Source organism: Neophocaena asiaeorientalis, unplaced genomic scaffold (genome assembly GCF_003031525.2).
Source record: "Neophocaena asiaeorientalis asiaeorientalis breed wild unplaced genomic scaffold, Neophocaena_asiaeorientalis_V1.1 scaffold449, whole genome shotgun sequence".
NCBI classification, from domain to species: domain Eukaryota; kingdom Metazoa; phylum Chordata; class Mammalia; order Artiodactyla; family Phocoenidae; genus Neophocaena; species Neophocaena asiaeorientalis.
In genome coordinates, this window is record NW_020175027.1 from 148,873 (window position 1) to 176,183 (window position 27,311).

At 45.0% G+C, this 27,311-nt stretch overlaps 1 protein-coding gene across 2 annotated transcripts in view; it reads right to left on the minus strand.

Annotated features, from left to right (window-relative positions):
- Positions 1-4,803: 4,803 nt before the first annotated feature.
- The window catches only part of LOC112411741 (transducin-like enhancer protein 1), an 88,722-nt gene continuing 66,214 nt past the window's right edge, over positions 4,804-27,311 (minus strand). For both annotated transcript variants that reach the window (XM_024763031.1, XM_024763032.1), the window contains exons 15-20: positions 13,902-14,151; positions 11,693-11,940; positions 8,159-8,306; positions 6,583-6,733; positions 5,532-5,608; positions 4,804-5,386 (exon numbers count right to left, since the gene is read on the minus strand). In XM_024763031.1, coding sequence (XP_024618799.1) covers positions 5,279-5,386; positions 5,532-5,608; positions 6,583-6,733; positions 8,159-8,306; positions 11,693-11,940; positions 13,902-14,151 — 982 coding nt within the window. In that variant the 3' untranslated portion in view covers positions 4,804-5,278. The remainder of the gene's footprint in view (positions 5,387-5,531; positions 5,609-6,582; positions 6,734-8,158; positions 8,307-11,692; positions 11,941-13,901; positions 14,152-27,311) is intronic.

The window sequence follows — 27,311 nt, forward strand, 5'->3', positions numbered from 1 at the left end:
CAGGAAAGTAGAACTTGTGTTCTCACCCCAAAAAAAAGGTAAATATGTGAAGCGATGCATGTGTTAATTAACTGGATGTGGGGAATCCTTTCACAATGTATATGTATATTAACTCATCATGTTGGACACTTTAAATATTTTACTATTTTATTTGTCAATTATATGTCAAGCTGAAAACAAAAAAGAAAAAGTGAGAAGCAGGTTAAATGAATATGAAACCAGTAACTACCTCATTGGGCTTTTGTGAAAATTCAATGAGATAATACAAAGTGTTCAACTGTCCTTGGCACATAGTAAAACACTCAACAGATTGTTCACTTGTTCGCTATTATTAATCAACTGTACTATAGTTGATATAATTGGCATAAAAATAATATATTATTTCTAAGTGGTACAATTATAGGTTTTTATTTTCTTCTTTGTACCTTGCCATATTTTCCAAATTGAAAATCAGAGATATATGATACTTTTATGAATAAAAAAACTAATCATGAGAAAACAACTGGAAGCCCTTGGACCAGTACCTGGAACACAACAGTTCTTCCAAATACTTGCTGGAGCGTCACCCACCGGCGGCCCTAGCCAGCTAATGTCAAATGAGTAATTCACATCCAAGACTGCTGAGAGCTGCCTGCCCGTCTCTTACTGTTGGTCTCCTTTGGGCAGTGACTCACCCACGTCCCCCTCCATTACTGCCAGGAGATTCTTCCCCAGTGCCCCCCGCTGGAATAAATTCACCTTAGCCCAGTGACCGTCCCCATGTTGAGGTCACCCACTCAGTAAACACTGGCTGACTGACTGAATCTAATATGATAATTTGAAGAAGAAAAACATTCTGTAAAGTCAGTAGCTTACTGTTCTACATACAGTAAGTATTCCGGTTTTTGAAGAACAATTTCTAACTTTTAATTATGCATCACCACTCCAACATTGTGTACATTCTCGAGGCTTCCACTATATGAGGTGATTATGGTAGGTTTTCCAAGCCTTATAATAAGACTCACATAATTCACACTGAGTAATGGCTAAGTAAAAAAAAAAAAAAAAAAAAAAAAAAAAGCAACTTTTTTAAGAGCTCAATTTTGGTTTAGACCTATTATAATATTTAGCTGCTAAAGTTAGTTTTGGGAACAGAGACTAATGTAAGAACAGCAACATCAAAACAGTATGCCTTGCATTTTATTTTGGTTTAGACCTATTATAATATTTAGCTGCAAAAGTCAGTTTTGGGAACAGAGACTAATGTAAGAACAGCAACATCAAAACAGTATGCCTTGCATTTTATTGTCATTTTACTTTTAATCCTCAGCCCAAAGCCAAAAGTATACGGTTATTCCAGTCTTAAGAGAATATGAATATACTCTAATAGTTGATAGCTCTACTGTAAAGATTATTGCTCTAGATTAGCAGTTCTCAAAGTGTAGTCTCCAGACCAGCAGCCTCAGGAACAACTAGGAACTTGTCTGAGAAATGCAAATTCTCAGGTCCCACTCTGACCTACTGAATCAAAAACTCTTAGTCTGGGACCCAGAAATCTGAATTTTAATTAGTCCTCCTGGTGATTCTGATGCAGACTATAAAGTCTGAGAAAAACTCCTCTAAAAATAGGAACCCAGTTAACACCAAACCACTTAACTGTTGAAGTGCTAGGACAAAATATGAAGCCAGAGAAGTTCTGGCTGTCTGGAGAGAAAGTTCACTGGGGCAGAAAATGCGCCTTACACAAGCTTCATCTTGCTCAGGGGAGACTGAACCTGTGGTGATCTGACGATTTCACTGCCGAACGAAGAGTGAAGAGAAGATATTCTTGAGAAACAAACAAGCCACGATCTACAGCAGGGCGGAGGGTCTGAAATGTCCTCCCTCACGCTCAAGCTGATGGCAGAGGAAGCAATCTCTTGATGGAATTAAACAGCGTGCTGAAATTGAGAATTTGATCCCTTTCTCTGATTTGCTGGAAAACTTTTGGGGAAGTCACCACCTCGTTGTGCCATTAGCAAAAGTGCAATTTTAAAAATCCCTGTATGAATGCTTTGGAGCCAGCTGTTACTTGCCAGTCATGAAATATTCAAAGAATTAACCCATCAAAAGTCCCATCTCTCAGCCACTGTGAGGATTATTATAATGTATGTCAGAAGCTTCCCTATCATCTGCCAAATAACAAAAACTTTAAAAATGTTAATTATCATATTGATGAAATATTTTGTTCTTATTATGAAGTACCAGAAACATCTAGTTATGAAAAAAGGCATTACAAAACCAATCTCATTAGGCCTTCAATCTTTACCCAGCAAACTTCAATCCCACCGAAGAGCCACGTGGCAGAAACCTACGTTCAAGGTTAAGACTGTGAGTGATTTAAAACAAAACGGAACAAAAACAAGAGTAAATATATATAAAATAAAACCTATTAAAAAGAATGGGGAAAACAATCATTTGCATAAATTCAGTCCTAAATTAGTAAACACAAACCTATCTACACACCTATGTACATCAGGGAAATGTGCAAGTTGTAAATATTTCAGATAAAATGAAGAGGAAATCTGGAGAGCTGGGAACGATCACAGGCCACTCTGCAAGGCTAGAAAGAACAAACCTGAATTTGGTTCTATCTCCCATGAGGCCAGGAGGACACAGCTTCCCTGAGCCTTGGTTACTTAAATAGGGATAACGACATTCATCTCCTGATATTCTTATATGTGAACCTGCCTTGCACAGTCTCCAGGAGGATCTGAATTTGTTGAACACTAATTTATAATCCATATTCAAGGCAAGAGGTACATAAACATTTGGCTTACCCAGGTGTCAACGATCACATGATTCCAATCTCCCGGGGGAGAGAAGTGGGGCCTCCTAACTTCACAGTTGAGAAAGAAATCTCCCATTCATGTCCTCCATCTGTGAGACAGTTGGTGGTCCCAGTCGTGCTTCACATCCCTGAGTCTGACCTTCAAGACCCTGAGAAGGAGGTATGACTATTTTATCGTTCCCGTTTTACAAGTGAGGAAACAATTGTCTCGGTAATTCCCCGAGATTCCAAACCCTGAGCAGAGGGACGAGCTCTGTAGAACGCCTCTTCCAGGACCAGACTAGAGTCTCATCCAAAAGCAATGGAACTGGTTTCATCAGATTCAAGATAATCGATGTCTTGATAAGATCTAGACCCTCAGAAAATCCCATGAGAGAAAGAATATCGGAAGCTGGGGAAACCATAAAGCATGAAGGGAGAAAATGCACCAACAGAAAATAGGACTATTTCTTTAACCCAGAATCCCTTCAAATATATTCCCCCTTCTCCAGGAGCACCCGCTGCACAGTAGGAGAAATCTCGTCTCCCACGTGACTAAGTCCCCACCAAGGGACCAGTAGTGGAAGTGATGGACAAATTCCTAGTCACCTGCCTGGAAGCATACCCCTTCCCCTGGACTCCCACTCTTTCCCCACTGCTGACTAGGAGTGGAGGCCCACGGGAATAACGGTGTAAGTGCAGAGCTGCATCCCTGCCCTGAGGCTCCGGGTCATAGGTGGGTAAGACACAAACCCTTCTGTGGTCTCAAAGCCACTGTACTGTTGGGTGCTGTTACAGCAACCTAATCTCTACTCTACAGAAAACAGGGATGGTGAGGCAGGGAAGGAGAGAGAACAGAAGAGGTAAACAGCTCATTAACAAGCCATCGGAGTCTGTAGTACAGAAACTTACTTCATTATACAAGGAAGGGATGAGAGAGAAATCAGCTTTAGTAATTAGGCCTTTGCCATCCACTTACTGAGAAGAGAAAATATTTAACGAACTATGTACATAAACATTATTTTGGCAAAAAGCAAACAGAATAATGTTGTTAAGTGTATAAAAACAAGAAGGTCTGGATAACAAACGAAAAATGTTACGACAAACTGCCAACAACTTGCTGGATCATAAGAAAATAAGAACATTAAAAGATTCCTTAGGTGCTATTTTTAAACAGCGAGAAAACCTGGTTTAAAATTATTAACCATTATTTTTGAAAATATAGCAGTAAATAATAGGTATATAAAGAATGAGTCATGCAGCCTTTCCAGGAGGAACCATGCACGGCAACTTATTAAAAGCCCAGGGTTACAGGTTTCATCTAATCAAATTAGTGAAAGCTTGTCCACAAAGATAAGGACCAGACTAATGACAGGGAGCCAGGGCTGTAGCTGCAGGGAAAAGCCTTAACGAGAAGGATGGAGTGAAGTGCTGAGTGCGGTTGGCTCACGTCAATTAATATAATAGATCAAATAAGTATTAATGAGATAAAACCAGCAGGCATCCCACCTTTCTTTTACAGGTTAATGAACTCCACAGCTTTGTGGATATCATCAGTCTTAACACTAAACCCAAGTCACCTCCCTTTCTTGAAATGTGCAGCTTGTGAAGGGAGAGACTAGAGATTTGAAAATGCTAGGCTTTCCTAGAGAAAAGAATATTCTATCTCCCAGTGAATCACCAAGAAAAGGCAAAGCTTTAATTTGTGACCTTGAATCACAACAGTATCCAAACAAAAGAATGAATCTTGGCAAAGTTATTTTTGCTTCCCAAATAAAATCGTCGTTAATAAACCTCCGGTTACTCATTATTCCTAGTCTTGACTTCCTGGTTAACTCAGAACTGTTAATTAGGTTCTAGTGCAGTGGGAGTCCGTGACAAAATATATTTATAAAATAAGAAGTGCACTTTAAAACTTCCTCTACAAATGTTTGAACTTTGCTTATAGAACCCGCACCAACGATCCCAAAGCGTTGATAAAAACAATGAAGGAGGAGAAGGAAAACCACTTATTGGTACTAAAGCCTTTACTGTAATAAACCAAATATATTTACAATTTATACAAATGTTTAACCTTCAACAAAAATACAAAAAAACATTTCACAAGATGCAAAACGAGGAAACAAGTTCATTGGAGACACCACTGCTCTACCACGGACAGACAGGAGGGGAACGGCAAGGAACAGAAAGGTAATCTCGGCAGATCTCACAGAAAGAAAAGGATGGACTCTGCCCGGGTCAGCGGGCTCCATTCCTCAAGCCCACAACCCTCACCCCTCTGTCCACTTTGCCTCGGTGCTCCATTTGGTCTAGGTAGGTAGGTGACCTTCTGTTGATGTGCTCACTGCCTCCTCTTTGTAGACGCAAAGTAGTTTTGTGTCAAGGTTTGGAAACAGGTTTTTGTGTTTTTAAAGTTACAACTTTTCTATTTCTACAAATTCAAAACATTTTGGCCCAATTCAACTATAAACGTTAAACCACATAATGTTTTCAGTAGATGACTTCATAGACTGTAGCTTTCTTGTCCCCTGAGCCAGTGACTATGTACTTATCATCCACAGAGATGTCACAGCTGAGCACGGATGAGGACTCTTTGGACTGGAAGAGAAAACAACGGACATGTGTTTAATGTGGAACAGAGATGCTCAGGACCCTGCTCCCAACAAGGCACCTTCACTTCTGGCGTCATCAGCAATGCTGTGGTCCAACTGTCTGTCATTCTATGTAAGGAGCACGGACTTACCTGGAATATGCTAGCTCCGTAGGGTGTCCGCCAAGCATTGAGGAGGTTATCTTTTCCAGTACTCACAAACCATTTACCTAGAATTAGCAAAGGAACATGTGGTTGTGGCTTAACTAGATTAGAATTCCTGCTATACTATTAGCTACTTGGGCTTAATCAAACTCAGAGCATTTTTAATCATGAACTATCATGTCCAAGGGGTTGGGCCATGACATGAATAGACACAGCAGGTTTTAAATCTGGGCTCCACTGTGAACCATCTGTGATCTTGGGTTTAATCAAAGCGGTGGCAGGAACCATGTCAGTCCCGTTAGCCACCGGATACATGACAGGTAGCTTCACACCGAGCATGCAGTGGGTCCTCGAATAGTCAGTCAATGAAGTTGTCTTCTGTTAGTTTCTTTATGATAAAATGGGACTAGGAAGGATTAAATGATGAATCTAAGTTAAACGGCAGACAGCACATATGGCACATAGGATGGTCAATATGTGATAGCTATTCATCCATCCATCTGTCCATCCGTCCATCCATCTGTCCGTCCGTCCATCCATCTGTCCATCCATCCGTCCATCCATCCATCCATCTCGTGAATAAATATTTGACCCCCCATGAACTTCTTCCCTCATTATCCTCACTGCAGAGTGTAACGGTCTGGGTGCAGCTAAGTGTTCCCTTCTCTGCCCATGGGCTGCTCATCCCGGTCAGTTCATAGCAACTTCCTCTGCTCCTGCCTCATTTTTCTATAAACTCCCACCAACCCCTCTCAGAGGGGTTGCCTCCACCCACACCCCTGACACTCCCTGCTGAAAACAAACATGTGTCAAAACTTTGTATTAGGCAATTCTATCACCTGCTGACTTTTCCCAACTCAGGGAAATGGACGAAAACAGACATCCCTATGCTCTGAGGGACATTTTAAGACAACAGAATTACTGCATCCAGCTGCTCAGAGAACAACATTTTTTCCAGATATCATCTCCACTATATTTTTTAGAAGTATTTTCCATTTAGGCCATCAACATTTCCCGGTTTCCTTTCCGTTGAACTCACCACAATAAGCAAATTTCAGGGAGAGCACACAGCTCTCGTGGAGATGCAGCTGGTACTTGTCAGGTTTGTTCACGTGGAGAACTTCCACGTTGCTGCTCTCCATGCCCACGGCCAGCCACTCCCCAGTTGGGCAATAACCAAGGGAGAATATCTACAAGAAGCAGAAGAGGCTCACTGAGTATTCTGCCCAATAGACTTAGGAAGTGAACAGACAACAAGAAAAGGGGAAAAACTAGCAAGAACAGGAGGAGGTAATAAGCAAAGGCAAAGTCTACAGGACAACCATGCCAACCCAGATAACTCAACTGTTAAAGGCCTTTATGAAACAGTTGGAAAAAAATAAAAACAACTGCAACACTTATGTCATGGGTGATAAAATCAAGAAATTATTCTTAATAATAATGGTATTCTGTGTGTTGTTTGAAAGGGTTCCTTATCTTTTACAGATACTAACTGAAATACTTATGGATGAAATGATATAACGTCTGGGATTTACTTAAAGATAATCCAGTGTTTGGGGGCAGGGATAACAGATGAGACAAGACTGGTCGTGTGTTAGTAACTGTTGAAGCTGGGTGATGGGCATATGTGGTTTATCATATAATTCTCTGTACTTTCATATATGCTTGAACATTCTCTGTTCTCATATATTGAATATATTTGAAATTTTCCATAAGAAGTTTTAAAAAAGGGCAGACCAAAAGTAGGATCCTACCCATAATGGGAACAGGGCTGGAAGGGAACAGGGAAGACTATAAGAAACTCAACAAAATTTTGACATGAAATTTAGTTGCATGTATAGTTGTTTTCCATTTCTGTCCTATTTTTCTGACTGGAATTATTAAAGAAAAAAAAGTAAGTAAATAAGTCACGATAAAAAGAACAATTCCACCATCAACAGAAAACACTTAAAATGGCGTGCACTATCTTTCCCCAAACAGGCCTAGATTCAGACACTTGACATCTGAATAAGCTCCACAATCCACAAAGTTGCCATTTTTATATCATTTCAAAACTCCATAAATCGAGTCACCCATGAGTCCAGTGTCTAAGGGATGAGTAATAAAATGGGCATCAACTGAGATACCGCTGTATTTTTTAAGCTCCCTGATTTAAGCAAAATGAATCAACTTGCAGAGCTGTTATGATTTTTCTCTACTCCTTGTGATATCCTTGCATATTTCTCAAGGTCTCTTTATATGTGAATAAAATCATTTCTCACCCCCACATTAGATGGACAACAGATCAGACCCTGTATGTTCTTCATGGCACAAAGTCCTGAAACAAACTCATATACAAGTAAAACAACTAACACGTCTTAACCTACAGCATTTTAAAAACCAGTCTAAGTGTTTCAGGGTAATTTGTGTGTGTGTGTGTGTGTGTGTGTGTGTGTGTGCGTGTGTGTGTGTATCTCAAATTAAATCCATGTCTGTTTCTGTTTAAACAACAAAATTTTTAGTTATCTAATTCAGAGTAAAAGTGACTCTGTCATGTGGTCAATGAATTGCCACTGAAGTCTCTCACATATTTCACAAAACCAGGTCTCTAAAATGTCACGTGCACGAGTGCACACCTGGGAGGTGAAGTCGTGCTGCTGCAGCTGCCGCCCTTCGCGCAGGTCCCAGGACCGGACCGTGTTGTCCAAGCCGCCCGTCCAGAGCTTGGTGCCATCGTTAGAAATGTCAATACAGCTGGCCCCGTCTGTGTGGCCCTGGAATTGCCTGATAAAACAAACCAGATTGAATAATGATTTCCTGCCAGAGCTCAAGGTAAACACTGTTGTGTTGTTAGTTTTGGACTCGCTGTGCGTGTGTCATCTCCTCGGTGTCTGCTGATGTGCAAGATCAAACCAACCTTCCCCCCGAGGAGGAGAGGAAACGGCACCTGCAGACTTTCTTTTCCTTTTTTCATGATCCAAGTGCTGAAGAAATGGAATGCCGTTTTAGGTCACCACACAGGAGAAGTTAAATACACTCCTACAGCTATTCTTACAAATCTGTCTGGAAGGTAAAATTCCTCCTAGGTCTGGAAAAGTGTTTTAAGTGTGAAAGTGGGGGAAAAAAAGACAAACACACAAAATCCCAAGTGTATTCCTTAAAGAAAGAAGCAGGCTTGGCCTATAACTGTGCAGGCCTGAATCACCACATCACCAGCCCAGGGCCGAGGAGCACTCCCATTTTCATGAGTGAGTAACACCGCAGTGCCCTTCGTGCCAACAAAGCATGAGCTCATGTATTTACTCAGCCTCGCGTCTTCTATTCGAAAGAGCCCCACGTTAGGAAATCTGGACTCCTGGAGACAAAGGGGCATGCCGGCCTCCTGACTCAGAGGTGTGGGGCCGAGACAGAGCTGATTGCTGACTGACCCCTGGGCACGGTCCTGCCCTCAAATCTGAGCACAAGGCTGTTGTTCTCTTAAAGGGGAACCTCGTGCCTCAGTCAGAAACCACCACCAAAGAACAGACTTGTGGTTGCCAAGGGTGGGGGGCTGGGAGGGATGGACTGGGAGTCTGGGGTTAGCAGATGCAAAATATTACATTTAGAATGGATAAACAACAAGGTCCTACTGTCTAGCACAGGGAACTCTATCCAAACTCCTGGAATAAACCATAATGGAAAAGAATATAAAAAAAAAGAATGTGTAACTTTGCTGTACAGCAGAAACTAGCACAACACTGTACATCAACTATACTTCAACAAACAAACAAACAAACAAAAAGCAAAGAACCACTACCAAGGACAACCAGCCAACAGGGATTTGCTGAGTGCGATGCTCTGCCAGGCCCCAGGCAGGGCTTGCCATGGGGAGGTTGACGTAAGCCACCACGGGGCTGGTGGCATGGGAGTCGTGGACCTGGTTTTGCAGGCCAAGAGGGAGCTGGCAGAGGAGTGACTGGAACAGGTGAGAAGTGTTCCGAGGTCTGATCAGGATGGCGAACCAGGCAGAATCCATGAGAGAACTGCTTGGAAATTTCAACGCCCGGAGAAAAGTTTCCACCGCCTCTCCTTCCTATTACCTTAGTATTCCCGCAGAGCTCCCAACTTTAAAGCTGAGCTTGGAATTTAAACGGCATGGAGGAAAAGACAAGAGCACCACTGTTGCCCTGAATTCTGAGACAAGATGTGAACCATCACTCCAAAAATCTCTTCCCTGAAAACTACTCAGAGCTTCCATCCTGGTCCTCTCCCCCATGCACTCCAACTCTCTGCCTCAAACGTCCCAGCCTGCACCCAAGGCTTTCCCGCTGGTCTGGAGCAGTCCTGCCCCACATTTCCAAAGTGCTGCTTTTCCGTCCTCAAACAGCTCGTGAAACCCAGGGACCTCCTCTTCATTTCATCCTCTGAATTTTTTTTTTACCTCTGAAACTCATGAAATACTTTGACTTCTTGAAAACAACTGTGTTTCTCTGCTGACCTAAGCTCTTCGTGGGTGTCCCTCCATCCCTCCGTCCACTTATCTCAGCGCTACCCTCAGGTCAGGCTCCTAGAACGCAGATCCTAGGGCTGTTCAGAACGTGCTGGGTCACAGCAGATACAAAGATATTCAGGAGACTCCGTACTGCCCTGTCACACAGAGTGGCCGCTAGCCACGTGTGGCCTGTCCAAACTGAGAGAGAGAGAGATGTGTGAAGCAGGCCAATGTATCCAACAGGTACTTACTCCCTGGGGGCCAGCACAGAGCAGGGGCCCAGAACATACAAGAGGGCAGAGTGCCTGGGCCCCATTACAGCTCCTCCACGATAACATCAGGATAACAGCAGTGCAGAAGCGACAAGGATTAAAGAGATGAATATTTGAAAAGCACTTCGAATGAATATTTTGGGAGAGCTATTTATTAAGTTTAAAAAAGAAAAAAGCAGGAAGAAAAGAAAAAACAGCCGACACTTGCTAGGCTGAAAGTTTGAAGGGGCTGTTGGCTTGGTTCCGTGTGTTCACTTTGCTCACTCTCTGAGCTGCCCGGAGAGTGACAAGAAAAATAACCACACTGTCACCGACACACAGGGACAGAGCCTGGTTTGGTGACACTTAGTGGATTTCTACAGAAACGGCTGAAGAAAGAGGGAGCTGCTAAAATCAACCCCACAGCCCGTCCCTTCCCTCCAGCTCTGGGCCCGGAAGCACGGGAGGAGCCCTGCTAAGTAACCTCCAAGTCTAAAAAGGCACCATGAACAGTGTTCCTGAGCGAAGATGAACTGTGACACGAAAGGGCGAAACACAGGCCCGTTCTGCCGTAGATGTTTAACTAGTTCTTCCTTTTCTAAAGACTTTTCTCTAACATCCCTGATGTGAGCACCGACTCAGCCAGAGGGAGTGAGCTGGCCAGAGCCGAGGAGGGACACAAAGCTGGCAGATTCCAAGCAGCTGGGCTCCTTCCTGGGTGAAATGACCCCTGGACAGAGCTTGTTTAGTTATTGAGAAACACAGCTACTCTAAAACCATTTTGTGGGTGAAATTCGTGGAATCTCCTCTTCTAATGTCCTTTTGTTGATTTTCTGTCATCCTTTATCAGCTGGCTCCTGTGCGCACATACGAGGTTCTAGGCAAAGCCAAAAACATCTAGTATTGAGGACCTTTTGTACCTCCATCTAATCCATGGTATGCTGCCCCTTGGCAAAAGCCAGGAATGTTTTTTAAACAAATCTGGCATGTGTACGTGGCTGAAGAATGGGAACATTAGGGAGGTAAATATAAAGCCTGGGTGACACCCAAGCGTGGCCACAAGACCGTAAGCCCTCTGAGGGCGGTGATACGGTACTGACACCCAGATCCAAGCCTGGCACATGTGGGCTGAGCCTGGGGGCAGGCAGAGAAGCAGGGGTAACAGGGGGCCTTTTTTTCTTTTTTTTTTTGGGCGGTACGCGGGCCTCTCACCGTTGTGGCCTCTCCCGTTGCGGAGCACAGGCTCCGGACGCGCAGGCTCAGAGGCCATGGCTCACAGGCCCAGCCGCTCTGCAGCATGTGGGATCTTCCCGGACCGGGGCACGAACACTGTCCCCTGAGTCGGCAGGCTGACTCTCAACCACTGCGCCACCAGGGAAGCCCTAGGGGGCCTTTTGACCCAGGTACTCAAGCAGGGAAGCCCCACTCAGGAAACCACCCCTGCTCACCTCACCAGCGTCTGGTTGTGCAGGTCCCACACGGCAATGTTGCCGTCGCTGCAGCATGAGAAGCAGACCTTGGAGTCGGGGCTGATGGCCAAGGCGTAGCAGGCGGGGGCCGAGGACGTCAGCTCTGCCTTGATGCGCGGGGTGGGAGCCGCCAGGTCCCAAATGGACAGGGTACTGGCTTCCCCTCCCACTATGAGAGTGCAGCCATCAGGGAGCAATTTGCAGGAACGGATGTAGTTATCCCTGTTCTGTGAAATAAACATAATTCAACTGTTATAATGCATGACCAAGCGGTAACAATGCCATGTTCTCTAACTGCTGTCTCCGTTGTTGACTTAAAAAGTGGTATTTCGTGGACACTACCAAAGCAAGCGTTCTGTAGTAAAGATCAGCATCTGATGGCCCCTGGCTCCTCTGAAGTCGTAAACAAAGCAAACTCACAGGATTGCTCAGCATGTGTGAAGGCTTAGATATAACTGCCACCGAAGCCCAATTTCCTGCTGAGTAGACGGAACTGAGATGATCAGGGGATGTAAGGTAAGGGTACATGTACTTCTTTACAAAGAAACCACTTTTCACAGCTAGTTTATAAATCTTTGACCTCATCAGCCTCCGTTATTTACTATTTGGAAACTGCAGACATACTACCTATGCTTTGGTTTTCATTACTCTTAAGTTTCTGCCTAAGGCTTGTACTGTGTCTTTATTAGCCAAATGGATCCTTGTCTGAGACTTGAACACAGCTGCTTTCTCAAGTTGTAACATGGCTGCTGTGATATTTAAGCCTCTCAATCCAAAGGCCAAAAAAATGAATAAAAGAAGGCATCTGGGCTTCCCTGGTGGCGCAGTGGTTGAGAGTCCGCCTGCCGATGCAGGGCACAGGTTCGTGCCCCGGTCCGGGAAGATCCCACATGCCGCGGAGCGGCTGGGCCCGTGAGCCATGGCCGCTGAGCCTGCGCGTCCAGAGCCTGTGCTCCGCAACGGGAGAGGTCACAACAGTGAGAGGCCCGCGTATGGCAAAAAAAAAAAAAAAAAAGGCATCTCTCCCTCAAAACCAACACATTAGAAAAGGGAGGTGGGACCTAAAATGACCCCCGCCCTCTCCAACAAAGAAATAACTGCTATCCTTTGACCCAAACAGATACAGTCAGAGTCTTTAGTATGCTTTAACCATGGCCTATTGTTCAAAGATTAGAGAAACTTTAAGCAATGTAATTTCAAAAAAGATGATGAGTGTTACAAAACTCGCCTACCATTGGGTTGCCAAAAAGCTTGTTTGGGTGTTCCCGTAAGATGTTTAAGTATCTTTCCCTATGTTTAACTTTCATTAATGGATATATTTTTAAGTTATTTGATTGCAAAAAAAAAAAAAAAACCCAAGAACTAGCCCAAAGAGGCTTTTCGTCTCAAAAACACAGTCAGTCTTCGTTTTGGAAACACCCTCTCAGGAATCCTTGCCACTTGCCAGGGGGGGCAGCAGGTAAAGTGTACCATATGCCGAAGCAAAGTGCAGGCAGACACCCTACAGGGGCAGGGCGGCCTATAGTCCACTTAAGGCCAATGGTACGTGATGTGTAAATCCTGTGGCTACTGTGTAGAGAACATGTCCTGATGTATTCTATGATCCTGAAAAATGCAACACGGTATTGGCTGGGGGGAGGCGGGGAAGCATTCCCACCACCCCCGTTCTGCTGAAGGCTGCCCTGATTTCTTGCAGTGCGATCTAGTAACTCGTTCGTAAAGTTAAGGTCATAAAACTCAGCCAGGTCTCCCTGAAAACACAGACCCTGTTCAGAATGGTTTTATGCCACGTTATCAAATGTTTACTCTTCAATATTTATCCAAAGGCTGTAGGGAAATTAAAAGTCGAGGGGAGTGCAGGGCTCAGAGTCTAGGCCTAGCTGCACTCCATCCATTAAACGGGAAACCCCCTTCTGAATACACATTCAAACAAGAACCGCTTCTGTAAACTACTGTTAAAATATGTTTTAAGAGAAATCCATCAACTCTGGGATTTAACCACTGAAACAGCAACAAATGAAACCTTCGCGCTGAGGGGAGAGAGTGGGGAGAGCTAAATAGCTAACACAGGAAACAGAATGGGCTTCCATTTCCTCATAATGGGAATAAAACCCAGGCCCCAACAGCGATTTCCTTACTGAGACTCCAGGAGGAAATTACCCTTGTGCACCAGCTCCTTCTCACTCACCAGACAGTCGAGCTGAGAGACGGGGCTCTTGTTGCCGGGGTGGCTGATGTCCCAGACCTTGACGCAGCCCTTGCCGCCCGTGTACACGTGTCGCGTGGGGTTGCTGATGGTCACCGCACACACCACCTCCCCGTGGTTCAGGGTGTTGATCTGGCGAGCGTGGCGGGGGATGCCGGGGCCAATGAGGGCGTCCGGGGGGAAGGGGACAGGCTGCATCTGACCATCCGCAGTAACGTGGAAGGAGTATGCGCTTTTGGGGAGGGGATGGTTAGGGAGAAGAGAGAAGAACGGGAGAGGAGACAGAAAAAACACTTATCATAAAGCAATTAGTCCCTACCGCAGCACGCTTCTATGAGAAAGACAGAGCAAAGATTCTTGCCACGACTTCCTTTTGAAATCAGTATAAGTTGAAGTGTTTACTGATGAAACAAACGAAATAAATAACAGCCAAAGTCCAGTGTGTTAAAAAAGACATATATTAAATGCTTTTTTAAAAACTTTTTAAAGATTTTTAAACTGTGCTCTTCATTCCGTAAGGCATTCCTTCAAATCCTGTTAAAAAACATTACATGTGCTTCCAAATTAACATAAAATACTTCCTTCTTGTACCCTGTATAATTGTATGATTCCTTAGTATAATTTAAAATGATTATTTTTGATGCTTAAGATGAAGCACTTGAGAGCTCATAATGATTACACATGGTAAACCACGTATTTCAACATCAACAAACAAAAACAGCTTTCTAAACGTACCAGTTTAAGGCTTGTACTTAAACTCTCTTTTGCATAATTAACAGAAAATAATAAAGAGATTCTCTTACATCAAATGGCTTTGTGACAAGACTTGAAGTTTCCTCCTCAACAACCTCCCTGTCTACTTTGGCCACAAAGCCCAGTTTTATCGAAGGTAGCAAAGCTTTCAACTAAAAGACTATTCTTCCCAGCGTTGCTCTAGCCAGGTATGCCCATGTGCTGACCGACGAGATGTAGGCAGAAGGTGCTGGGCGGCACTTGGTTCATAACTTGAAAGAAAGGGGACCCTGAGGGACATGGAAACTACCTGTACTTTCCATTCAATTTTGCTGAATGTGAACCTAAAATTGTTCTAAAAAATAAGTTTATTAATTTAAAAAAAGGGGCTTCCCTGGTGGCGCAGTGGTTGAGAGTCAGCCTGCCGATGCAGGGGACACGGGTTTGTGCCCCGTTCTGGGAAGATCCCACATGCTGCAGAGCGGCTGCGCGTCCGGAGCCTGTGCTCCGCAACGGGAGAGGCCACAACAGTGAGAGGTCCGCGTACCGGGAAAAAAAAAAAAAAAAAATTTAAAAAAAGAAAAAGAATTTTAAAAGAGGGAGGGGAGAGTGCCTTCCTTCTTCTCTTCCTCCTTCTTGCTACCTGAACTATGAGCAAGATGACTGGAGCTCCAGCAGCGTTTCTGGGCCACAAGGTGACTCTGAAGATGGAACTCAATTGCTGAGGGGGACAGAACAGAAAGATAGAATGGAGAGGTCCTGGTGACACTGTGAGACCTGGGGCTGTATCACTGGGGCTGTGATACCTGCCCTGGGCTACTGACAGCCAGTATCTTTTATGGGAGAGAGAAATAAACTTCTATTTTACTTAAGCTATTATTTTCTTCCCTGTTAAATACAAACAAACCTAATCCTAGTGCACACTTCTGTTTCTACACTAAAATCTTAACGCATATTTTTTCTCTAACAATCTAATTATTTAAACTCCAAGCACTCATATACTACAGATACTAGAAAGCACGCACAAAGAAAAGACCCTGTAGAGGATGGAAGATATAGGAGTGCTAACGTTTTATTTCCCACCCACATCTGAACTAGGCACTTTGAAGACCACTGCTTTCACTTTCTTCTTATCCAAAGCATCACTCGGTGATCTAGAAGTTCAACATTAAAACTTTTCTATAGGTCTGCATACATAAACAATAAATGAAGTACGTAGGGCTTCCTCCCTCCCATAACCTTCTGGAATAAGTCTGGGCCCTTTCTGGAATTTATCAGTGGCACCTTGCAGTCCCTTTACAGATCCTAAAGACCTTGGGCATTAATACAGAACTTACATTTTCATTTTAATGCTAACTCAAATTTTGAAAAATAACTAAGCATGCACAAAACTTAAAACTGATAGAAGTTATCAGGTTTCTACCTGCCTGCATATAAAACCACATACTTCCTTAGCTTGAAAATAAAATACATCCTGTTATTTTCCTTCTATAAAAACAAAATATCGGGCTTCACTGGTGGCACAGTGGTTGAGAGTCTGCCTGCCAATGCAGGGGACACAGGTTCCAGCCCTGGTCCGGGAAGATCCCACATGCCGCAGAGCAACTAGGCCCGTGAGCCACAACTACTGAGCCTGCACATCTGGAGCTTGTGCTCCACAACAGGAGAGACCGCGACAGTGAGAGGCCTGCGCACCGCGATGAAGAGTGGCCCCCGCCCGCCACAACTAGAGAAAGCCCACGCACAGAAACGAAGACCCAACACAGCCAAAAATAAATAAATAAATAAAATTTAAAGAACAAAACAAAACAAAATATGAAATATATGAAAAGATTCTTAAAAGAACTTCCCCTTCTCCCTGACCAAAGGACACAATTTTAGATACGTTATCTCCTGGCAAACTGGTTCCAGTAATTAATCTTATACAGCTATTTGGCCCAAATCCTTAACATTACTCTTAATTTTGACTGAGTACACATAATGGGAACCACAAAGAATGTCCTAGAAAATAAATATGCATATAAAACAACTACAGCTCAAAGCCCTTACGTCAAGGGTTTGGTTTAGTACCAAACCGCTAAATCTCCTATTTTTTCATACTGAAGTATATTTGATGTACAACATTATATAAGTTAGAGGCATATAATACAGTGGTTCACAACTTTTAAAGGTTGTGAGTTTATAGTTATTATAAAATAATACTCATTATTATTTTATAATAAAATATATTTTATAATTATAAAATATAATATACTCATAAAATAATACCATTCGTAGTTATTATAAAATATTGGCTATATTCCCTGTGTTGTACAATAATATATCCTTGCAGATCATTTTATACATAATCGTCTGTAACTCTTAATCCCCTACCCCTACTTATCCCTCTCCCTCTTCCCTCTCCCCACTGGTAACCACTAGTTTGTTCTCCACATCTGTGAGTTTCTTTTTCGTTATTATATCTCCTATTTTTAGCTCACAGTATCCTTTAGTGTCCTTAGTTATGTATCAAGCCCACATGATACTTCAATACATGCACATTACACTTAATTGAACCTATGCCATTTATTATAGGATATTTGGAGTTGGAATCAAATAGCATCGTATTATTGCCCTTGAAGATAAGACCACAAGAACTGGGGTTTAAGTCTATTCACATTCTAAATTATGTGACCCAGATATCAGGCACCACGACCTGGGTCTGAAAATAACAAATGAACGGTGGTAAACGTGGGGAGAGAACTTGCCTCTTAAAGCTTTCTGTGCTGTGAGGAAAATGGCAGACGCGAAGGTTAGTTCTTCTGTTCGCCATAAATCAAGGTGGGTACCTCTAGGTGGGCAGTTTCCGTCAGGTACCCTTTTAGCAATTCCTGATTTTTAGGGGAAGGAAATTTTATCTCGCTTCAACTGGAACTCTGCTTATTATAGAGTTAAATGTTCCAGATTAAAATAGATGCACGAAGTACAGAGAGCTGTATGCTTGTCTCTGGAAGATACCCACCTCTCCCCTAGGTGTCCTCTTCTTCAAACTGCACAGGAGGTCTGTGATCATCATACTTAGGCAGTTTAAAATTGATTCACAGTGCAGCGAACTGCTGCCACAAGCTGTGAACATTCGTTTGTCCCAGGGGAAACCCATATGGCTGTTAATACAGGAGGAAGCTGGCGCTGTCTGCTGTGCTGGAGGGCCTAATCGAATGAACAAACCCCAGTGAGGCACAGGGCGGGTGTGGCTCACAGAGGGACCCACAGGAAGGAAAAACCAGGGGAGCAAACAAGACAGCTTGGAATCTGTTATTCACTTCCGGGAAGCACACAAACGTCTTTGAGAAAGTCCACATTGATGGCGCATCGTGACAACGTTCAAGAGATCCCAGAAGGAAACTTACCCTCTTTACTGACTGAGGAACTAGGGAAAGTAAGATCAACCAGGAGGGCGAATTTATAAACGGATAGTGTACATTTATAACTATCTCTCAAGCCTGAATTCAGAAAGAGACCAGCCACAAAAGGATGCATCTGGTACAACTGCGTTTACAGAAGTTCAAACCCAGGCAGGATTCGCCTCTGGTATAAGAAGTTGGGGCGGTGGTTCCCCTAGAGACTGGAAGGGGCACGGGAAGGGGTTTTTCAGGTGCTCTTGGTGCAAAGTCACTGGGCTATACACACGATGTGTATACATTTTTTTTCTATATGTATACCTCAATTTTAAAAACTTGAATTTATTTGTTTATTCAAGAAAAAGGGGAGAGGAGGCTCCTGACCGATGAACACAGTAGGCTGGGTCCACAGCCAGGATAAGAGCCCAGACTCTGGATTCAAAGAGACCTGAGATGTGGGGGCCCCCGGCGCGAGGTCTCACTGACTGTGGTTTTCCGAACGGGACTAACTACCTGAGCCCTGTAATGTGTCCATTTTCTGATCGACAAGATAGAAATAATAATAAAATGTTGGGGTCGCAGGGGTTGTTGTAAGGAAAAAAAGAGAGAAAACAGCTGCAAAAGTGCAAAACCCTTAACCGTGCTCGACACCTGCAGGGGTCTTCGGGAAATGACAGCATCGATATTAAACACCCATGACTTAAGTGAGGCTATGTTGAAGCCAGGGCTCTTATCTCGAACAGGGGACCAGTGTGAGGGCCAGGAATGCGGAAAGGGAGGAAGGCGTGGGGTGGGAGCCAGGAAAGCACAGGGCGACGGTGAGGCCAGGGAAACCGGGAAATTCATAAATCCTAAAAGGCGAGGTGGGGAGACAGCACCAGGCAAAGAGGAGCGGAGGACGTTTGGAGAGAGGATGGTGGCAAAGTGTGGGGCAGAAAGAAGGAGGCCCTGGGGCCCTGCTTAGGGGCCACCCGCCCACATCCCAGAGCCTCAGAGAATTGAGTCCCCCTGCTGTGAGAATCAAGCGCCTGCAGACCAGGGTCTGATTCGGAAATGTGGTGGCAGAACTGAACAGAACAAAGCCCACTGGACCTCACAGATTTAAAAGCGGAATGAAATCAAACTCATTCAAACTCTTCAGTCACTGGGCACACGGCAGAGGTAAAGGCACTCGGAGTCCCCACGGGTGCTACAAACTGGGAAACAGGACTGCGTCCTGGGGAAACACAGTGTCTTTCCCTAGCAGACTGGCTCCTGTTAATAAAACTATGCTGTGTTCCGTGGACAAAGGAAAACAGGCGTTAGAGTTGTTGGTTTGCTGGAAGTAGAGAGGAACGGCAGTGGCCGGATTCAGCGAACAGTGATGAAGAACCACGGACCCCAGAGATAAAGGCTGCGGCCAAGACCCCACTCACTGCCTGTGAACCTGGCCCTCTTGAGGGGGAATCTGTTGCTGTATTAACAGGTATCAAAAAGAATCTGATCATGTCAAAACCTTCACTGGCTCTTCCGGCTCTACGGCTCACCTAGCCCTTCACAATTGAGTGTCGATGAGTCTCAGTTCATGTGACCGCCTTGTATCCTAAATTCCCAGCCGCATGGAACAACGGGCCAGTCCCCTAAAATATCGCATGCTGTCACGTCATGCACAAACTGTTCCCTCCTGCCTAGAATAGCACGGCGTCCCCCTAAGCGCACGTCACTTCCCCCTCCCTCGGCCTGCCTCAACTCCCCAGGTGTCGTGAGTCCTTTCCCAGGACCCTGGCTCATCCTATAAATCGGTATCATGCTGAGAACTACAGCCCACGTTTACATGTGTCTGTCTCATTCCCGAGTCGTCTGGGATGACTTCGCCAACGAGCATACAGCTGGCACTCAGTAAATGAATCCGAAAGCCCCGAGTCATTTACTGCTACCTAATCACTTATAAATCGAGGCATGAAAGGTTGCTCCAGCAGCCTTTCATTTGTAAGCTGCCAGGTTGCTCCTTGTAGCTTACTCTCGTGTAGCTACGGAAAGTGAGCTACAAGAAGGTGGGGAGTCTCTAACCACCTGGGCTCTGCCAGGCAACTCTCCCAAGGAACTCCTAGTCGTCGTACCAAACGTGGCTCAGAGGTGGTACCAACTTTCCCAAGGGGGGAAGGCAGTCCCTAGAGATGAAGAGCTGATGAAGAGCAAAACAAAAGGCAACGAGAGCAACAGTAACAGTGAAATCCACAGCCCACCCATCAGCAGAAGCCGGTGGATGTGGAACCCCTCAGATACCAGCTGCAGCAGAAGTTGCCATGGGTCAGGAGTCTAGGTGCTGAAGAGCATGCAGTAAAGTTCAGGAAGTGAGGGGACCCAGGTCAGAGTTTCAGTTTAGTCACTAATAAGATGGGGGGACCACACGGAACTTATTTGGGCCTCATTTCCCTGTTTTTACAACATGCCCTGACAAAACTTACCCTACCAACGTGACTGCTGAGGTGTGGGGGAAATGAAAGCACGTAGGAAAGTACGAAGCATGATATAGATTCAGCCTTTGGTTCCCACGTCACAGAAGGCAGCTCGCTGTCCCTTATTATTTACAGCAGGGAAGAGGCACAGAGGAGCTTAACAGGCCCAACTCAGCTCGTAAGCAGGAGAGGTCAGCCAACCACAGAAGTGGGGCTCTAACCTTTACCTTAGCTTCCACATCGGCACTACCTTCGACACTCTCGACTCAAGAGGGCTCGTAGGGCCCATCAGGAGGGAGACGCCTACCCTACACAAAAGGAGAACACCAGGCATGTCAGCGTCACTGATGTGCTTCATTATGGAGCCCTGGGCACAGGAGGCTCTGAGGGCTGAGAGCTGGGGCGTTTGGCTCATTCTAAGACAGATGAGAATAATGTTAACTTATGACTTTGGAGGATGCTCTCAGCCTGAAGAACTAGTATAGGGAAGGTGGAGGCTGGGGATGCTGTGATGTGGGGTGATAAGAAAACCAGAGCCAGGCTTCCCTGGTGGCGCAGTGGTTGAGAGTCCGCCTGCCAATGCAGGGGACACAGGTTCGTGCCCTGATCCGGGAAGATCCCACATGCTGCGGAGCGGCTGGGCCCGTGAGCTATGGCTGCTGAGCCTGCGCGTCCGGAGCCTGTGCTCCGCAATAGGAGGGACCACAACAGTGAGAGGCCCGTGTACCGCAAAAAAAAAAAAAGAAAAGAAAGCCAGAGCCATGTTATTCTAAGATTTCAGGGACAAAAATGTCCTCAGGTATATAATTCATCTCCTTCTGGTAAAACCTCTTTCTTTGCCAATGTAACAAGCTCTACCTTTAACATTTTTTAGGGTCTGCACACCTAACTCCTAACATCTGTGAAATCCTTTACTTCTTTCACAGGATTTTTCTAGTTTGGCATCCGGGCATCCTCTCAAACATGCAGATCCAGGTGCAACCCCTACCCTATCTGAAGACAGCATTTCTGCATCAATGGAGGGCTTTAGTAACAATTAAATGACAAGTTGAGGACTTCAAAGCCTTACAATAGAAGACTTTTTGTTTGTTTCCTTATTTAGTTGAATGCACGGCTATCCTCATTTTTTAAAAAAGCAAATGCAGAACTTCTTAAAATGGATAGGAAAAAGAAAATTACTAGACAAAGTAAGGAAGAAGAGATGGCCTAGCTGATATACTAGGAGGTTCTCTGGTCAAAGTCAGCATTTATGATTCTGAGCTCTAGGTCCTACTTCCTCCATCAATTAAACATTTCCAAATTGTAAATGTGCTGGGGCAGCAACAGGGCTCCTAGGCAGGACAAAGATACAAACCAAGAGATGCGTGGACGAAAAGTAAGACAAAGATGAGGAACCAACCACTGCAGGCAAACAGCAGTATTCGATCAAGAAATAGACAAACTGTGCCTGGTAAGCTGAAAGCCATTTCTGAAGAGGTGAAGAGGGAGAGAGAGGGAAGGGACAGTTGTCCAGCAGCTAAACATAACTCACATCAAAAGGAAGGGCCTCACACCTCAATATAACTCCAAGAAATTAGCTACACATTCCCAGACCATCAAAAAGTAGAAAAACAAGAGTTAAACTAAAACCCACATGGTGATAATATGGCACAAAATAAGCATGTTACTTTTAGCATTTAATAGACAAAAAATCGGGCTTCCCTGGTGGCGCAGTGGTTGAGAGTCCGCCTGCCAATGCAGGGGACGCGGGTTCATGCCCCCGTCCGGGAAGATCCCACATGCCGCGGAGCGGCTGGGCCCGTGAGCCATGGCCGCTGAGCCTGCGCTCCGCAACGGGAGAGGCCAATATCGTGACAAGTAAAAAAGGGGGCTGAACTAATTTTCAAATCCACGAAATAAACTAAGTGTGGAATCCAGACATGGTCAGCAGAGGGATCAGAGAGGAATGGAGGGCAGAGGGAGGAGGACTGGCCACTGACACATCTTCTCAGCCAGAAGCCGGGACTGGCCCCTAGTCACTGCCGCAAATCATGTTTTCCTAAGAAGCAATTTTACCCCAAATGTAGTTCAGATTTTCTCTTCCCTTTAGGCTCCAACTCCAAAAAGGTAGTTTAAAGATTTATTTAAACACTAAACAAGTGGGTGGAAGATTTCTCAATTACGTGTCTAGCATTAAAACACAGGGTACAGGAACCCGGAACTTACCTGGAATCTTAAGCCAAACTATTATTAGTGTGAGTTATGACTGACCTCTAGGTGCTACTATAGGAAGCAGGTAGAGCTCAGCCCCCCAAGTATTTATGGAGAGGAAAGCGGTGCCACGGGGCCAGAAAAATGCCTTGAGGGGAGAGAGGCGTGGAGTACAACGAAGATGTCAGTCTGTCTAAACTTCAGGTTTCTTCCTTATCAGTGATCTCCACAGAGTTCAGGCAACAAATTTCCTAAAACTAAAAATGAGTTCAAGTTAAGCTGACCAAACAACAGCAATTAAATTTCACCTTGAGGGTTTGGAAACACAGTCAGGGTAAACCGCTTATAAATCAGCATTACACATCTCTAAAATGCAAACTGCACTCTCCCTTGGAAAAGGATGAATCATAGGGTCTTGCGCAATCCTGGGCTCACCGCCCCCTCCACCAGTCAACGGGGCAAACATTTGTTTACTGGGTATCTGTGCTCAAGGGGACTTCAGAAGCTTCAGTTCTAGTGGGGAAGAAGCTGACTGAAACATGACCTGGACATAGGATTATAACTCAAGGCCAAAGTGTGGAAAGTGTCACAAGACATTACAAGGTGCCAGAAGAGAGACAGCACATAGGGAAAGGCAGAGGCTTCACGAAGGAGGCAGCAGCTGAAGTGGTCTTTGAAGGAAAGAAAATATTTCCGCAGGAAGAGGTAGAGGCTAGTGAGAAGGAAATCTGCTCCAGGTAGGAGGAGGGCTCTTCTCTTCATGGAACAGAGCGTTATCCCATTTGGCCAGAGCACAGGATGCAAAGAACACAGCACACAAGGCTGGAAAAAAAGGCTGGGGTGATACTACCAGAGGGGCTACATCAGGAGTTTATATGCACCTTTTGAAGATATCTGAGCAAGAAACAGACAAGATCAGATAAATATTTCATTAAGGGAAAAACTCACCTACGATCTTAGTGAGGATTTTAACAAATAAGAAGACTGGGTAAAAACGGGAATTAAACAAGGAAGTACCAAAGGCTAAAAGTTTGGGTCCAGATGTTAGATAGAATAGGGACAATGCTGGGAGATTGGGATTGACATACATACACTAATATGTATAAAACAGATAACTAATAAGAACCTGCTGTATAAAAAAAATAATAAAGTTCAAGAGAAATGAAAAAAAAAAAAGAAGAAAAATAGGGACAATGCCTTTAACAAAAAGAAGTTAGGAGAAGTTAGAAGTGGGAGAGAGAAAAAATGTCCAGGTTGGTTGGGAAACCCTACTGAGATCTTAGATCACTCTGACACCAAAACAAGTACAGAACAGTGGCAATGTCATCTTGCTCTACGCCACTTTGATAAAAACAATGGAAGGAAGCAGGGCGTTTTGCATATAGCTGGTTCCTCCACCTGGAGTCTTTTGCCCTTCCCCTACACAATTACTGCAGCTCTGAAAACACTCTGAGAATCCTCCCCTGACCCTCCAGATGGGATCAGCCCTTCACAGAATTTCACAAAAACAGTACTCCTCTGTCACAGCTCTTATCTCAATTATAATTACACATTTATTTCTGTGATTACTTGATTAATGCCACCTCTCCATCACTAGGCTGTGAGCTCCCAATAGGGTCCTCTATGCCTAGTCAGCAGATTTTGATGAAATCTGTAGAAGAGAGGACAGGAGGGAGGTGACTGACCAGATTGTAGTAGGCAGATGGTGTGGGAACCTGAAATCACATCCCATAACACAGGGCTGAAGCAATGGACATACTCAGACAGAAGAGACCCTTCATAGAGAAACGGTGGTCTCCAAATATCTGAAGAGCTGCCTGCCCTGAGGAGGATGGATTAGCAGCACACTGTGTGGTCTCGGGGAGTGGGACAGAACAGGATAGATGGGTAAAAGTTCCAGGGAGACAGATCTCAACTCAAGGGCTGGAAGAGTTTTCACACAGCCAGGGAAAATGAGTCGCCATCACTAGAGGCGCTGGGCCAGAGATGCGCAGCCACGCGGTGAGGCCACTAGAACCACAGATGGGCATTCACGCTAGACGCACTTTTGTGTGTGTGTGTGTGGTAGGCGGGCCTCTCACTGTTGTGGCCTCTCCCGTTGCGGAGCACAGGCTCCGGACGCGCAGGCTCAGCGGCCATGGCTCACAGTCCCAGCCGCTCCGCGGCATGTGGGATCTTCCCGGACCGGGGCACGAACCCGTGCCCTGCATCGGCAGGCGGACTCTCAACCACTGCGCCACCAGGGAAGCCCAAGACGCACTTTTAAGGTCCCTCCAGTCCCACCTGCACTCTCCCGGCTGTACCACTCTTCGAGGGCACTCATGCAGCTGCCCGTGAACCCTCAAGCTCCCTCTCTGTGCTGGGAGCCCACTGTCCCTCTACTGGCACCAGCCCACCCTCCCGGCCCCCTCTGCCAGGTGGCCTTATCCCTCCTGCACCAGCTTCAGCTTCCTGCATATCTACCCTGCCCCAAGGAAGGCCTTCCCTTCCTAACTCTGGTCACTCTCTACCTGTCTGCCTATCACCCACCACTCTGCCTTCACAGCACTCAGTATTTGTCACAAACTTAACCCAAGCATCTACTGTTCCTTTAACAATCCCCCCACATCAGTAGGCTCTCCCCAAAGCCAGAAAGACGAACATTTTCTTTCCTGGAGCATGGCAGGCGCCTAACACACAGTTCTCCATCAAACATCCACGAAGAGCCTCCGTCTGTCCTTCCCAAATATTACTTCGACTGGTGTTTCTCAGAGAATGACTCTCGCAAACCCTTTACCACCTTGTTCACTCTACCCTGGACATGACGGTTTGTCACCATTCCTCTTATAAGCCTCACACAGACGCTGCCCAGTGTGGTCGGCTGACATTCACCGTTGCCCCCGGCGAGGTGCTCACTCCTCAAGACTAAGTGTTGAGAAACGTTTACACAGCAACTCAGAGTCAGTTCACAACTGCTGGCTCTTGTAATAAAAAACTGGGACTTGTATTCTGTATCTTTTTTCCCCCCTATCCATCTGTATTTGTCTGTTATAAGAGTCTCAATCTTTGTCATATTGGGAAAAAACTGGTCTGCTACCATCATAGCCAGTTTGAGAAACCATCCCAGGCGGTATTACTTTTCTGAACAATGAAAACAGTACGTCCTCTCATACTAATTAACGGATTAATATGGGGACTGAGACTGTGTACGCAGCCCAGGTCCCAGACAATGGGCAAGTTCATTTTTCCATCTGATATCAATTTACTCAATCTTCCTCTCATGATATGGCTCACATTAAACTTGAAAGAGAATCCAAGAAAATGTTTTAACTGTTTTAGAAAGCAGCGACCCCTCGGATCCACAGCCCAGTGCCCGTTTTGACCAAGGGGAGAAAAGCACCATCATACCTGAGTCTCACAACTTTGCCTCTCTGCCCACTGTCGTGGTCCTAGCCTACGCAGCTGTGAACACAAAGAGATCCAAGGTTCTCACAAGTCAAAGACATGACTATTCTGGCTCCAGGAAGCGTGACACCAGTACTGTCATCCACTGAAGGTGTAAACTGTGTCTAACTGCACACACAGTTGTTAGGAACTGGGTCTAAGTTAACCCTCCCCCCCCATACCAGCCCTGAGGACCAGCTCTGTGGCTCTCAGCTCTGCTCACCCCATGCCCTATGACTCCTGAAACTGGCTTTCCCTAATGATTCGCTGAACTTGGCCTTAGCTGCCTATTATTCCCCTGAAGATTCGTCAGTTACTGTTAATTGCTGCATCCTGGCTCAACATTAACTGTTTGCTCATTTTCTTCTTTATTTTTTGGCCACAACTTGCGGCATTTGGGATCTTAATTCTCTGACCAGGGATCGAAACTGTGCCCCCTGCATTGACGCGCGGAATCTTAACACTGGACTGCTAGCGAAGTCCCCATTTGCCCTTTATCCACTCACCAGACAGTGGGACACACAACAGCTAGCTACACTGCCAGCAAAACCACAGGTAAGAAATACCCATAAGTGCCCTGTGGCATTCCAGGCTGGACACAGGGGGGGCATTCCCAAGAAAACACAACATAGTAGTTCACAAGTATTCAATCGGAAAAGATCTACCAGCTAAGAAAGGATATGCGATGCTGCCCCACTTCCCAGTCCTGCTCTTCCCTGGGCCTAGATGTCACCATAAATTCCTAACATTGCTACTAGCTCCTAGTATAAACCAAAGCTTCACTTCATCATAAGCCAAATTACCGTGAAACAGATACTATAACGCAGGGAAAGAGGAGCAACGGGAACCTGCTTTCTAAAAGCAGATGACGGGGTAAGGAGTTCCATCTTTCCTCATGCTATTGGTTTGTCTGATGCAAGGCTGCAATAAAAACCACAGAAGGATGACCAGGTAGTTGAGCAGACCACTCAAAATAATGCAATATGCAACAGATGCATGAGTAATAGCTGAAAGAAACCACTCGAAGGTAGAAGGTATAACGAAAAAAAAAAAAAAACCTGAAGGCCTGTGACATGTACCTCTATTTGGAAAAAATCAATGAGTTGGAACTGGCTTTCTGCCATCTTCTACCCTAGGGGAAGAGAGTATTTGCTGAGAAGTAAGACAGACTCCCACATTTCAGGTTTGTTTTTCTTTGGTTTTTTTTTTTTTTTTTTTTTTTTTTTTTT